The sequence below is a fragment of the Cinclus cinclus genome, chromosome 11, assembly GCF_963662255.1.
Source record: "Cinclus cinclus chromosome 11, bCinCin1.1, whole genome shotgun sequence".
Classification (NCBI taxonomy): domain Eukaryota; kingdom Metazoa; phylum Chordata; class Aves; order Passeriformes; family Cinclidae; genus Cinclus; species Cinclus cinclus.
The window spans coordinates 6,315,750-6,328,223 of record NC_085056.1 but is presented as its reverse complement, the minus strand read 5'-3'; the positions used below and the strand labels follow the sequence as shown (position 1 = coordinate 6,328,223).

At 51.8% G+C, this 12,474-nt stretch overlaps 1 protein-coding gene across 2 annotated transcripts; it reads right to left on the bottom strand.

Moving 5' to 3' along the window:
• Positions 1–2,809: 2,809 nt before the first annotated feature.
• Positions 2,810–9,364, bottom strand: CFAP20 (cilia and flagella associated protein 20). Of its 2 annotated transcripts, XM_062499913.1 has the most exons (6): positions 9,225–9,364; positions 6,912–6,991; positions 5,730–5,841; positions 5,202–5,390; positions 3,997–4,107; positions 2,810–3,103 (listed from the first exon to the last, which is right to left on the bottom strand). In XM_062499913.1, the coding sequence occupies exons 1-6, from the start codon at positions 9,306–9,308 to the stop codon at positions 3,098–3,100; spliced, it is 582 nt and encodes a 193-aa protein (XP_062355897.1). In that variant the 5' UTR covers positions 9,309–9,364; the 3' UTR covers positions 2,810–3,097. The 2 variants fall into 2 exon arrangements, with proteins under 2 accessions (XP_062355897.1, XP_062355895.1); XM_062499911.1 differs by lacking the exon at positions 2,810–3,103 and having other exon boundaries at positions 3,988–4,107.
• Positions 9,365–12,474: the final 3,110 nt, after the last annotated feature.

Sequence of the window (12,474 nt, the reverse complement as noted above, 5' to 3'; positions counted from 1 at the left end):
CTTGATTCCTGCTTATCCCCCTGTGATCAGAGCTCTGTGCTTCTTTGTCAGGACCCACTTGATAGGAAGGTGACAAAGTGCAAGGGGACAAACACAGGCTGGGGCAGAAGCTTGTACCACGGTCCTGCCACTCTGCTGGGCTGGACACTCACACAGGATTCTTCTGCCCCAGCAGCAGAGCAAACGGAGAAAGCTTTCCAGGAAAACCCCATCGCCTGCTTGCCCTGCCAGCAGCTGCCACCTGCCCAGGCAGAGCCACTGGAGCCTTGGGATGTCCCAGCCTTGGCTTGCACCACAGCGACTGCCAGCTACTCCAGCCCAAGCCTGCTACTGCTGGCCCTGCCCATGGGAGCTCCCTGAGGAGCTGCATCCTGAGCACTCACCGTATTTCAGCACCCAAGATTTCAAAGGGAAGCTTTGCCTTTCATGTAGAAAGCAGCTTCCAGCACTGAGGTCCTGATCAGAGTGTCCAAGTGCAGAACCTTGCCCCAGCCAATGGAAGACAAAGGTGAAAAGCTGGTGCAGAGAAGGAAAACTGGTCTTTGGGTGGGCCCTGCTCTGCCCCTGGTTGAAACCAGGGCTGCCCACAAAGATTCTTTCCTCTCCCACTAGACATGAACTGCAACAAGAACTTACACAAGGAAGGAAGGAGCAGGCCACCCACAGAAAGGTGAACGAGGAGATATTTAAGATCTTTTCTTCACAGCTGCCTGCACTGAACTGGGACTCCCATCTGCCCACCCCTCCTACCCAGGTGGGGCTGTCCCAGGAACAGGCAGGCAGTAGCCATCCATGACTCCCATCTCTGCCCCCACCTCCTTCCTGCATTCTTCCACTCTTCCCATCTAAGAGGATGTTGCATCCCAGCCATCTCAAAAGCCATAACCAAAGGAGTAAGAAGCCGAGTGCTCCACCACAGGAGTTTTGCTTGTGTGTGTTTAGGAAAGGGCTGCTGACAGGATGCCTCTGACATTCTGGCCCATCCTCTTCTCCCACAGGAAGAGCATCCAACTGCACCTACCTTCAGTGAGATGGTTAAAGTTTTGATGGGAGACAGGGATTAGAAGAGAAAGATTTTGGAAGAGCACTGTGTAAATCACCAAGCATCTGGTTGTAAAGGAAAGAGCCAGTATCCGATGATGCTCCTCTTTGTGCAGCAAGTAAACAGGAAGATTCAGTATTTTGTTTTGTATTTAAAAATACACAGAAGGTCCATATGGATGTAAGGGTTTGTGGCTGGGAGTTTATTCCAGCAAATCTGCTGGCACAGCTCCTAGAGGTCGGGCAGGAATTGGCAGCAGGGCTCATCTGATCTCTGCAGAAGCAGCCAGCTCAGGGCCCAGGGGAGCCCAGCTCCTCTTAATGCATTAGGGCTGGTCACTCAGGGTGAGCTCAACTCCTCAAGGACAACAGGCAACTCCAGCACAGGCCCCATCAGGACAGGGAAAGGCAGCACCAACTCCTGCTGAGTGTTCAGCTGCCAGACTGCCAAAACACATGGTGTTGAGCAAGGGTTTGCAGGAAAGGATGCACATTTTACCCTGCTGGGGTCTGATAGATCTGCTCAGCAGTTCCCCCAGCTCTGGAAAGTTTTGCCAACATGGAGAAAGCCTCACCATGGACTTAATTAAGGCCAACCCTTAGCACACAATTGAGTGTGATTCCACTTAACAGATTGAGTCCAGCCAAGCCTTGACATGTGTCAGTGCAAGAGGGATAGTGCTTTCTCATGTGGGCTTCCTTGGCTGGGTTCCTTAGAGCTAACCAAGCTGTTCAGCTGCTAGAAGAATTGCAAAGGTCTTCTCCAGAAAGCCTTCTGCAGGTACAATCCAGTCCCACATGGCAGCACCTCCAGTTCAAAGCCCAGTAGCTCTAAAGGTGCAGGTGAGGTAGCTCTGTTACAGCTTTGCCACAGAGGTGAAGAGAGAGGCTGCACAGACATGCCAAACCTTCAAACCAGGTGGGGTTGCAGTGGTCAGGATTAAACCCAGAATCCAAGGCAGATGTCCCCCAGCAGGTTCTCCTCTTTCTGGGAGAGAGCAGCTTTGTTCTACAGAACAGTAACAGAAGTGAAATCTTCCCAGTCACTGCACAGCCCAGGCAAGGATCAGACCCAGCTTTTGGTACCTGCCCTCCAGAGTACTCATGGGGGCCTTGGCCCCGGGCAAGAAAGGTGTCATGGACTCCCAGACTCACCCCATTACTGATGGAGTCTCTGGCCTTCCCTTTGCAAGTCTTTCTAGAACAAAGGCAGATTGGTTTGAGGCAGGGAAGGGCAGCTTCAGCACAGGAAAAGGCTTCCACTCCTGTTATGCTGCTTTGCTAAACCTCCCCTTTGATCCCTGGGGAAAGGGACAATTTGGCAGCTGGAAGGCTATTGTGTGCCTCATGCTGCTAAAGGCTTGCCTGAGAGCTGGAGCGAGTTGGTAACTACACAGCCAACAAGACTGTGCCCTAACAGGCAGGTAAGACTAATCTGTCACTGCTGGGGAAAATGGCTTCAAGGAAAAAGGGAATGAAAAACCCATTTTCATGAGCAGCATGAGTTTTTGTCATAGTACCACAAATTTCATGGATTGGAGACAGTTTCTGTCTTCTCTGTGGAAGCCTCATTAATTTTCCTCTGAACAGATTGCTGCTGTTCATGTCTGTGCTATCCCTTAAACAGTGAGAGTGCTGATCAAAGTCAAGTTCAGAGGAAAATTCTAACATCTGGGTTCTCAAATAAATTCTCTGGCACTTTCTGAAGCACTGAAATGTGCAAGTTAAGGATCCATCAAAGGAGGAAGAAGACAGAAGCAGATTTACAGAGCCAAATGTTTAATAACTTTTCAAGAACAAGTATTACATCCATATTTAGAGCATATATAAGAGATGGAAAACAAGGAAATAAAAAATAAAATTGCTAACTTCAAGAGGATACACTTAACTCCACAATTCCTGCTGAATCCCTTCTTCGGAGGTACAGCGGCCACTTTGAGCAAGACAAGACCAGGTACCAGGCCACCTGCAGACTTTAGGCTCAGCACTTCAGGAACAGCCAGGAAAACTCTGACTCTGTACAATTTGCACTCCATCATCTCTTCCCAATGTGGTGTTATTGCTGGACAGAGCAGGGACAAGAAAGGAGACACTTACAAGACCTGGCAGCACAAGACAACAGTACTGGGAAGGCTCCAAGCACTCCCCAGACACCTCTGTGAGGCTGCTACAGCCCAGAAGGCAGTAACAAGTTCCCCAGAGGTGTTACCTACAGTTAACACTGCCTTCTACTTCCCACTGATCATCCCCCAACATCCTCCCTCAGCAGCTTGAAACTTTGCCCAGGAATCTTCTTTGCTAAAAGAAGCATCTGCATTGGGACATGCTGGCCGAGGCAAAGAAGGTGCTTCTTCACAAGCCTCAAAACTGCTACATGTTGCTCAAGATCTCTCAGTATGCCAGCATGTTCACTCCTCTCCCATCAGTGCAGGAGCAGAGCCTGCCATCTCCTCCTGAGGGCAACCATGGTGTCTCCTTCCCCCCTCATGGCACCACTGTTGGCACTCGGTGGGGAGATGATCAGAGGGGACTCATTTTGGGCTAGAGGGACACAAACAGCATCTCTCCTGGAAGACAAATGTGGAGCTTCAGCTGCTCTGAAGAGCAAAATTGCTAAGCTGAGTCATCTCTGGAGAGATGCCGGGAGGCTGCAACTGCCCAGAGTCCTCCAACACAACCAGGGAGAACATGGGGAGCAGCTAAACAGCTCACCCTGCTCCTAGATGGGAATTGGAATGACAATTTCCATGTGTTTTGACAGGAAAGTTATGCAGCAAGGCACCTCAGACAGACTGCTCACCCGGGCAACAGAGAGGGTGCTCCCTGGCTGGTGGCCAAAGCTGGCAAGAGCTCTGCTGCCAGAAGAAACTCTGGGTTGCAAAGGCAGCAGGAGGAGGCAGAGGAATGCTAGTCTGGCTCACTGTTCTCCCATCCTCCTTCCCACATCTAGCTCACCTTGGCCTTGTTCTGCACAGGCAGATACAGCTTGAACTCAGCTGGGAGCTCATCCTCGGAGTACAGCCGGTCAGAGAAATACACCCGTCGGATGCGACAGTTGGCGTGGATCTGAGAGTCAAAACAAAGAGTCAGTTCATTTTCCACATGCTCTTTCCACATCCAGCTTTGGTGTCATGCTGCAGCATGGATTCTTTGGCTCAGCAGCTGGAAATGTACCTCACTGTCTTGCTTTTTTGAATCTTACCGGGCATCAGAGAAATGTTGGTCTGTGCCCTCTGCTTTGCATCAGATGCTCTCTCCAGGGATGAACAGTCGCTCAAAAGATTTGGCCAAGCTCTGGCATCTTTGTCAACTGAGATCTGTTGCTACAGGGATTCTCTGCTGAGAGCTGACCTATACTTTGCTGGTATCAGCATTTGCCAGAACACCCACAGCCTCAGCCTGCTGCATTTTTAACACACCCACTTCAGGGCCTCCCTGAGGTCAGGAATGAGCCTGTCCAGTCTGTACTGCCTCCACTATCAGCTGGCAGCAAAGGAATTGCTCTGGTCCCACTCATGAATATGTGAGAAGGCAAAAAACTCAGCTGACTGCCTGCAACTCAGGGCAATCCTGCAAGGAACTGCAGCACTCCCCTCATAGCAAGGAACAGGCATACTCCACACACAGACATTCCTCAAAATAATGCACACCACTTGACACTGTGAACCTGACTCCCTAGCATATGGAACAAGTTCCATATCCTCAGTAAGAACAAACACTGCATCAGCTCTGTTACAAAGGACTCAGTGAAAGCAGGAGCACTAGGAAACAAGCCTGACCAGCGGTATGAGTGGTCTGTACACCGTGGGTCTTTCCCATCCAGGCTCCCATTCAGACAATCGCTTGCCAGCCTATCTGGACAGTAAGGCAACAAACAGCTAATTTCCAGCAGAACTCCACCTTCACGGCATGCCACAGGGAACTGCAACTCTCACTCTAACCAACAGCCAGCCAGAGAAACAAGAGGGAACTGGGTCTCCTGCATCCCAGTCCAGTCAAGTAAAGTGAGGCCTCAGTCAGGCCTTTGCTCCCTTTCCATAGTGCTCTGCAAAGAGCAGGGCTGGCAAAGGAACTACGCAGGGGTAAAGCCAGATCCCCATCCTGCTGTCCCAGCCAGCAGGAACATCACCAGCCGTTGGTTTCCCAGGGCAGCTTCTCACCTGCACTCTCAGGGTCTCGATGTAGTTGGTGCCGTAGGCGCGGCGCGTGAAGTCGGACAGGTTGAACTGGATCTGGTTCCAGCCGTCGTCCAGCCGCATGGGCATGGTGCAGATGAAGGGCTTCACCCGAGTCGTGCTCTGGTAGTTGCTCGCCCGGAAACGCCGACGGACGTTCTTATCATCCAGCACCTGGGCAAGGAAGGCAGGCTGCTCACCCAGGTGCCAGGCCCCCGGCTCCCAAGGACAGCGCTACCCGTCTCCAAGATGGCTCTCTACTCCCACCCCTCCATTCCACAGCAGAAGTCATTTTAACACAGGAAACAGACCCATTTTCAGGAATAGCAACAATGTGTTTGTGAGCTGACTGATGCCCCCATATCAGAAAACCTGACACACCACATGGCCAAGAAAGCAAAACTGTTTTGGGGATCACTCACTGCCTGGGACAAGTTCCAACACAAGACTGCAGGCTCTCTGGCGCCTTCCTCAGTGGTCCCTGGAGGGGCCTCCCCACTGCACACTCCTCACCTGCACTTCAAAAGTGAAGTATTTTTTCAGGTTCTTGATGATCATCACTAGGAAAGGTAGTTTGATGCCCAGGGTCTTCTTTGGGTCAGCAGGGCACGTGATGTACGTGGTACTGAGAGGTGAGAGAAAAACACTTTAGGATCTCACACAGCACAAAGTGCACAGCCCGAGGTAATCCAAGTCTCTCCCTTGGCCCAATGCAGCCTTGGAAGACAGGCAGAAATGGATAACTGTGATCGTAAGATCTCAGCAACAACCAGGGCTTCCTGTAAGAGGAGGAGGAGTTTCAGAGGTAGCTGCAGGCAGAAAAAAATAACAGGCACAAAGAATGCATCTCAAATTGCACTTCTCTCACCCAGGGCATGAAACACCTTCCTGGACAGCTTGACCTCCCCAATTTCAAGGCCATGTCAGTGCTGTTTCTTAACACAACCTCCTCCTACCCTTGACTGAACAGGTCAGATCATGGCAGAGGCCCTGTGTGCTCTATACGGCTGGGAAAACAGAGGTCATGAGCCCTAGAAGTACACGTCACGCCTGGCAAGTTCTGTATCCTCCTTCTTGGAGGAAGAGAAGCATTGGCTCAGTCTGTCTGCTGGAGAGGAGTCTCCTCTGCCCTTATAAGGAGTGCCCTGCTCTGAATCACCCCTGGAGAAGCCTTGGAGACTCTGAGCCCGCTCATGGAGCTGGCGTCTGTCTCCCGGGGCGATGGAGACGAGGTTGCTAAGAGAAGCTCCATAAGCAAATCCCCTCATAAATCTCCCTTTGATCTTCCTGCTGTAGGGAGAGCAGACATCACATGAGGAGAACAGGCCAAAGACAACAGAAGAGACAGCAGACAGTGCTGCTTTTTCAGTAACTGGCATTGCTGACTGAGGCTGGGTATAAAATACCACTTTTTTTACCCTTCCAAGTGATGGAAAAATAATGGGATTTTATTTTTTATCCCTTAGCCCCACTGAGGATGAGAGTGAGAGCTCTACAAGCACACCCAGGGAAAGGCACAGCATACTGCCAGAGAGGAGTATCAGCAATATGATCCAAATTCTTCAATTTATGGACAAAGACATTGCCATCACATTGCTGTAGTTTGAAGATGATGTCTGCTGGGCGCTGACATCTTTCACTCTCCTTCAGGGCAGAGTCCTGTTCCCCAAGAACAGCAGAAGGGGCTTCTCCTACCTGACATTTGTTCCTTCAATCTCCAGCACCAGTGACTGAATGTCATTGTCCGTGATTCGCTTGATGTGGCCATTGCGCACCTGGAACAAAGGTGGGGAGGGAGCACAGACGATGTTACTTGAGAGGGATAAAAGAGGCACACACAGCTCCATTAAGAGAAGGAGTAAGACCCCAGAAGGACCCACCTACATTCACTTGGCTCCTACTCTCCTGCACCTTGCTGTTGCCAAGGCTTTGATCACTGCCCCAGAGTGCCAGCAACAGTTTATGGCCCAGCATGCTGCATGTGCATCAAGTGCAAGACTCCCATCTATCAAAATACGCTGCAGTGAACACAAGGGACTCAAGCCTCACGTCAGAGGCCCAAATTAACAAACATAAAAGGGTCAAACTTGACTGCAGTAAGGGGTAAAACCAAGGACAAACAATACAGGGGAGCCACCAGCCAGCCACTGGTCACTAAGGGGACTTGGTCTGCTCTGCTGGGCATGGCTGACTGCCTCTGGGGAAGAGCTGGACACTCACACTCAGGCACACACTCTCTCCACCAGCACAAGCAGTGTACATCCTACTAAGGCCAAAAAATAAATGGGTTTTCCCCACATCACAAAAGCTTGAGATATTCCCTAAGATCTAAAACAAGTAGAAATGACAGCCTGCTGGTTCTTTTTGCAAAGATATGAAACTACATTAGGACAGCTATGAACCCAGTAATCTTGGGCATGCACCTAGGTCACGGGAGAATGTCAAATACTGTTTCCAGTTCTCACCAAAATGACAGGGGCATTTCATGCACTACTGAAGAGAGCAGGGCAATCCTCACAAGCAGCACACCCAGGCTGGCCATGCTTCATGCAGGAGAGACTATTTCAAGACTATTGCAGCTGAAAGGACCACTGCTGACATCCATCCTGCAAGCAGAGCTCCTGCTGGCCACCCATGGGCCACACAACCATAATAGTGTCACCCTGCACAGGACAATTCACATGAAAGGTGCCTCCAGAGGTCTCCAGTCCAACCTCCACCTCCAAGCAGGGTCAGCCCAGCCTGCTTATGGCTTAACCAGTCTGGCAGCACACTACATCCCTTTGTCTAAGAGTCTTTAATGCGCCTCCTCCTCGCACCATCCAAATAAGCTGTTGATCCTTTTCTAAAGTCACAAATATTTGTGCAAAACACAAACACACACATGGGCATTGTGAGGCATCCCAGTTCCTCACAGAGCTACATGGGTACCCCACTGATGGGAAACAGGATAGGTCTGTGCTTCCTGTCCCCCAATCTCACATGCTCACACAAGTCCACTCAGGTCAAACATCACAGCTATCTGAACTGCTTTGAAGGCTTTCATTCCTGCTGAAACCACAAAAAATTCAGCTAAGGCTCATGCACAGGTTTGTAGCCTTGGTCTCAGAGGTTGCAACAAGTATTTTGCAGAATGACTAAACCATAGATGGATTGTGATGGGGGAAGCAGCACAGCTCTACATCTCTAAACATCCTGAGGAGGGCTCCTTAATGCATAACAGCCTGGAGAAGGCATGGGGCCCTGAGCAGAACCACTCTAAAAACTGACAGGAGGGAGAAACAAAGTGACGAGGCATTCACAACTTCTCCTACACACTACAAGCTGTCACACAGCCCACTTCTGCGTGCCTTTGGAAAGCCTGTTTGAAAGGAAGAGGAGACCAGAGGAGACCCCCACCTCAGCCCTGCACTGGCCATGGGGCCTTGAGCATCCCGCTGCCTATGGCCAGTGCTGGACACTTCTGCAGCTTTCCCACAGTGCTGCAGCTTCTGATGCCCGGCGGGCTCTTCTGCCCAGCAGAGGCAGAAAATACTCGTAATAACACATTTCCCTCAGAAACACCCCGAAGGGCCCAGTACACCGGCCCTAGGGTACCCAGAACCCGGGAGATGGCGGCGTTCCGTTCCCGGGGGTCCCGGTACCCAGAACCCGGGAGATGGCGGTGTCCCGTTCCCGGGGGTCCCGGTACCCAGAACCCGGGAGATGGCGGTGTCCCGTTCCCGGGGGTCCCGGTACCCAGAACCCGGGAGATGGCGGTGTCCCGTTCCCGGGGGTCCCGGTACCCAGAACCCGGGAGATGGCGGTGTCCCGTTCCCGGGGGTCCCGGTACCCAGAACCCGGGAGATGGCGGTGTCCCGTTCCCGGGGGTCCCGGTACCCCGGCCGCTGCAGCGGGGCCCAGAGCGGCCCCACAGGTGTCCGGAGAGCTCCGGGCCTGCCCCGGAGCCTGAGCCGAGCCGCCGCACCGCTGCCCGGGCCGCACCGCTGCCCGAGCCCACAGCCTCACCTTCTTGTCCCAGATCTGGAGCGGCTTGCTGCCGATGCTGTAGAGCACCGAGAGGAAGCCGCTCTGGAAGGTGTTCTTGAACATGCCGGGGCCGGGCGGGCCGGGCCGCGGCCGCCGCTCTGCCAGGACACGGCGGATCCCTCCGCGCCGCGCCGCCGCCGTCACCGAGGAACTACTTTGGGCGGCCCCGGATGCACTTCCCGGTGACGGTGTGTGGGAGCGCTGCCACGGCAACCGCTCCGGCCTCTGCCCTCCCTCGCTCGGCGGAGCTGCTGGAGCCGAGCCCGCTCGACGCCCTGCCCGCTGCCCTGCGGTCGGTATCACCTTCCCTGAACGCTGTTGGCTGGGACGCCTCTAAAACATCTCAGTTCTCCCCCTGCAGTTCGCGACTCTCAGTCCAAAGGGGACGCCGTGGTTTGCTTTTCCCAAGGATGCTTTTTGCCCGTGCAGTGTTTCTCAGCCTGGGCTCCGCTCGTTCTTCCGAGGGGCTCCCTGCGCTGGTTTTACAAGACTGGAGCATTCGAATGGTGTTTGCTCCACTCATTCCCGGGTGTCCCAGGGACTCCCTGGCTCTTCTTGCTGCTCTAAGCCGGGCAGGGATAACATACAGAACCTGGCAATACTGGGGGTTTGAGTATGGCTTTATGGGTCTGTCTTCGAGTAGAGACAAGGCCTTGGCACAGATGAAGAGGCTTAATAGGAACAGCTTGGGCTAGAAATTACATTTCTAAACTCTCATACATTTCTTCCAGCTGTAATAACACCTGTTTACCTCATCTATTTTCAATGTACAGACACTAAACAGCATAAAAATTACCATTCTGCACCAGCTTTATGGCTCTCCAGGTTAACTCCAGGCCTCTGTTGCTAACTAATGCCCCATCCAAATCCTAACAATGTTGTCTGCTAGGTGTGCTTGTCTCTCCCATGGCTACAAATGCTCCTTCACAGCACCTGGATTAGCAGCACTTTCTTTCACAATTCCTTGCATAAACAAGTGGAGCACACAAAAAGCAAGGCATTAGTTAGAAATGATCAGCTATATTTAGTCAGTGGGTTAGAGTACACTTTATATGGCACAATGAAATAACTTGTTCCCTTAATCAGATGGTAGGAGACAACTGGGACAAATATCCAGCTGCCATTCCTGAACAGCCGGCTCATTCACATGCTCTCCACTTACCACTTTAATGCCATGTTTTGCTGCACACATATATAGGTTGTGGTTTCAAATTGTCCCTATTTCTCAATTAATTTTAACAAAATGTGGTACCCATTGCTCCTCCTCTTTTCCCGGGCATGTGTGGGCTGGAGGAGAGGGCAGAAACAGAGAGCCCTGTAAATCATTAACTCATACTAATAGTCGAGGGTGGCATTTGGGGAGAGGTCTCAGAGAGGTATTTCAGAGACTCACACCCTGATGTTATCCACCTGGAAGATTGGTAGGAAGATGTTGGCATGTTACCTCACCCTGGCTTCCAATTCCCAGGGTATACAGGGATTGAATTTGGGGGAGCAGATGGAGAAAAGACCCATCCTAAGAAAATAATCTGGTCCAAGAAGTGAGCAGAGAATGCCTGCTCCAGAAATAACTGCCCACTAAAGCATTTCCTTCCCTTCAGAATTCTCAGCAATCTGATGCCTTCAGAGGAATGAGATTTTCAGGAAGCTTCTGAAATGTTGCTCCTCTGAAGTGTCACATTGCTGGGTGCAGTTAGAGACCAAAATGTAGCAGGTCTGTCCAGTATCATCAAGTCTGTGCTTGCCTTGGAGCACATGGTCCAGGTTCATGGCCTGGGAAATCCTAACCCAGGCCATTGCCCTCTTGACTGATGCTGGAGAACAGATGCCCAGGACTGGGCCAGCTCCAAGGACAGCTCTTGGACCAATAAAACCAGCACCAGATTCAGTCAGTTCCTTTGTGAGCCAAAAGCCTTCACTACACAGCAAAACCAAGAACAAAGCAATAATAAATCCTAGGATTTGTCCACATGACTCCAGCTGACTCTTCCAGCCTGGATTTTCCTTACAGGAGCAGCACTGCATGAAGGGCAGCTGCAATGAGAAAACCAAAGAGACAGTTGGGCAGGAGATCCGTAACCACCACATGCAAGGGGAGGCAAAACCCAAAAGTGACTTTGGGTGCTGAAGCAACCTGGAGGCTTTGGACGTCACACTGGCAGAATTCTGAGCAGTGCAGAAGGAGGAGGAGAAGGAAGCTGGGCTGATGCTGAGCAAGGGATCAGAAGAGAACAAGGGTGTAAACATCAGTGAGTGCAGAGGGAGGCATTGCCAGTGTGTAGTGGAGCAAGCTGGCAGAGAAAATCAAGGAAGGAGGACACACTGCCTTGGAGGGACACCTGAGCAGTGGATGAAGCAAGGGGCAAGAATGAGCAAAACCTTTTTGACTCCAGACAAACTGGAGACAAAGAAGGATAGGCAAAGAAGAGTTTATTCCTGACAAACAGAAGAGTCACTGAGAGCATTCTCTGGAGACAAGCTGTTGACTTGGTGAGGATGTGGGCTCAAACAGGCAGCAGGTGGCAATGGGGAACATGATCCAACAGCATCAGGAGATGGATAGATCCAAGCAGCAACAGTGCTTGGCTGTGCCACTGTGCTGCAGCGACCTCAGCTCAATGTGTGCTCACAGTGCTGCCTCTGCCCAGTGTGGGCCTCAGGTGGGCTCTGCCATGGGCTCTTCCCTGCTGTCACTGCTGGCCAGAGCTACACCCACCAAAAATGGTCTTCATGAACATAGATGCCAGAGATCAGCACAGTCCTGGACACAACAGAGCTGCCATTGTTCCTTGGCAATGGACCATGCCCTGCCTTACAGCACCAGTAGGTTAAACTTACCCGATGCCCATATCCACATCTGGGCCCACAGCAAATCTCCATGTGTGACACACCAGGGACAGTGTGTTCCCACATCTGTACCCATTACAGGCCTTGTGCAAGGACTCACTCACTCCTGCAAATCTACTTTGGCCAGTGCCCAGGGCTGGGTGAGAGCAGTGCTGAGTGGTTCTGTGCTGGCAGGAGCCCATGGCTGAGCTCCCCTCCCTGGGAACTAGCAACAGGTCTCTCTTTCCCAGGCAAGAGCCTTGTCTCAGAGGTACACTTTCCCCTGGGCAGCTTCAGTGTAGAGGAAAACTGTATAGGGAAAACACATGGGCAGTGAAGGAATGGGACAACACAAGTGAAATGACCGTGTACAGTCACACAGAGTCCAGCTGGGGGCTTTTAG

Coding starts and splice junctions, on each gene's coding strand:
- CFAP20 (XM_062499911.1), bottom strand. CDS start 9,308: ATGTTCAAGAACACCTTCCAGAGCGGCTTCCTCTCGGTGCTCTACAGC. Junction 5,842..6,911: donor ATTGAAGGAACAAATGTCAG/GTAGGAGAAGCC, acceptor CTCACCTCTCAG/TACCACGTACATCACGTGCC. Junction 4,108..5,201: donor TCGAGACCCTGAGAGTGCAG/GTGAGAAGCTGC, acceptor TTTGACTCTCAG/ATCCACGCCAACTGTCGCAT.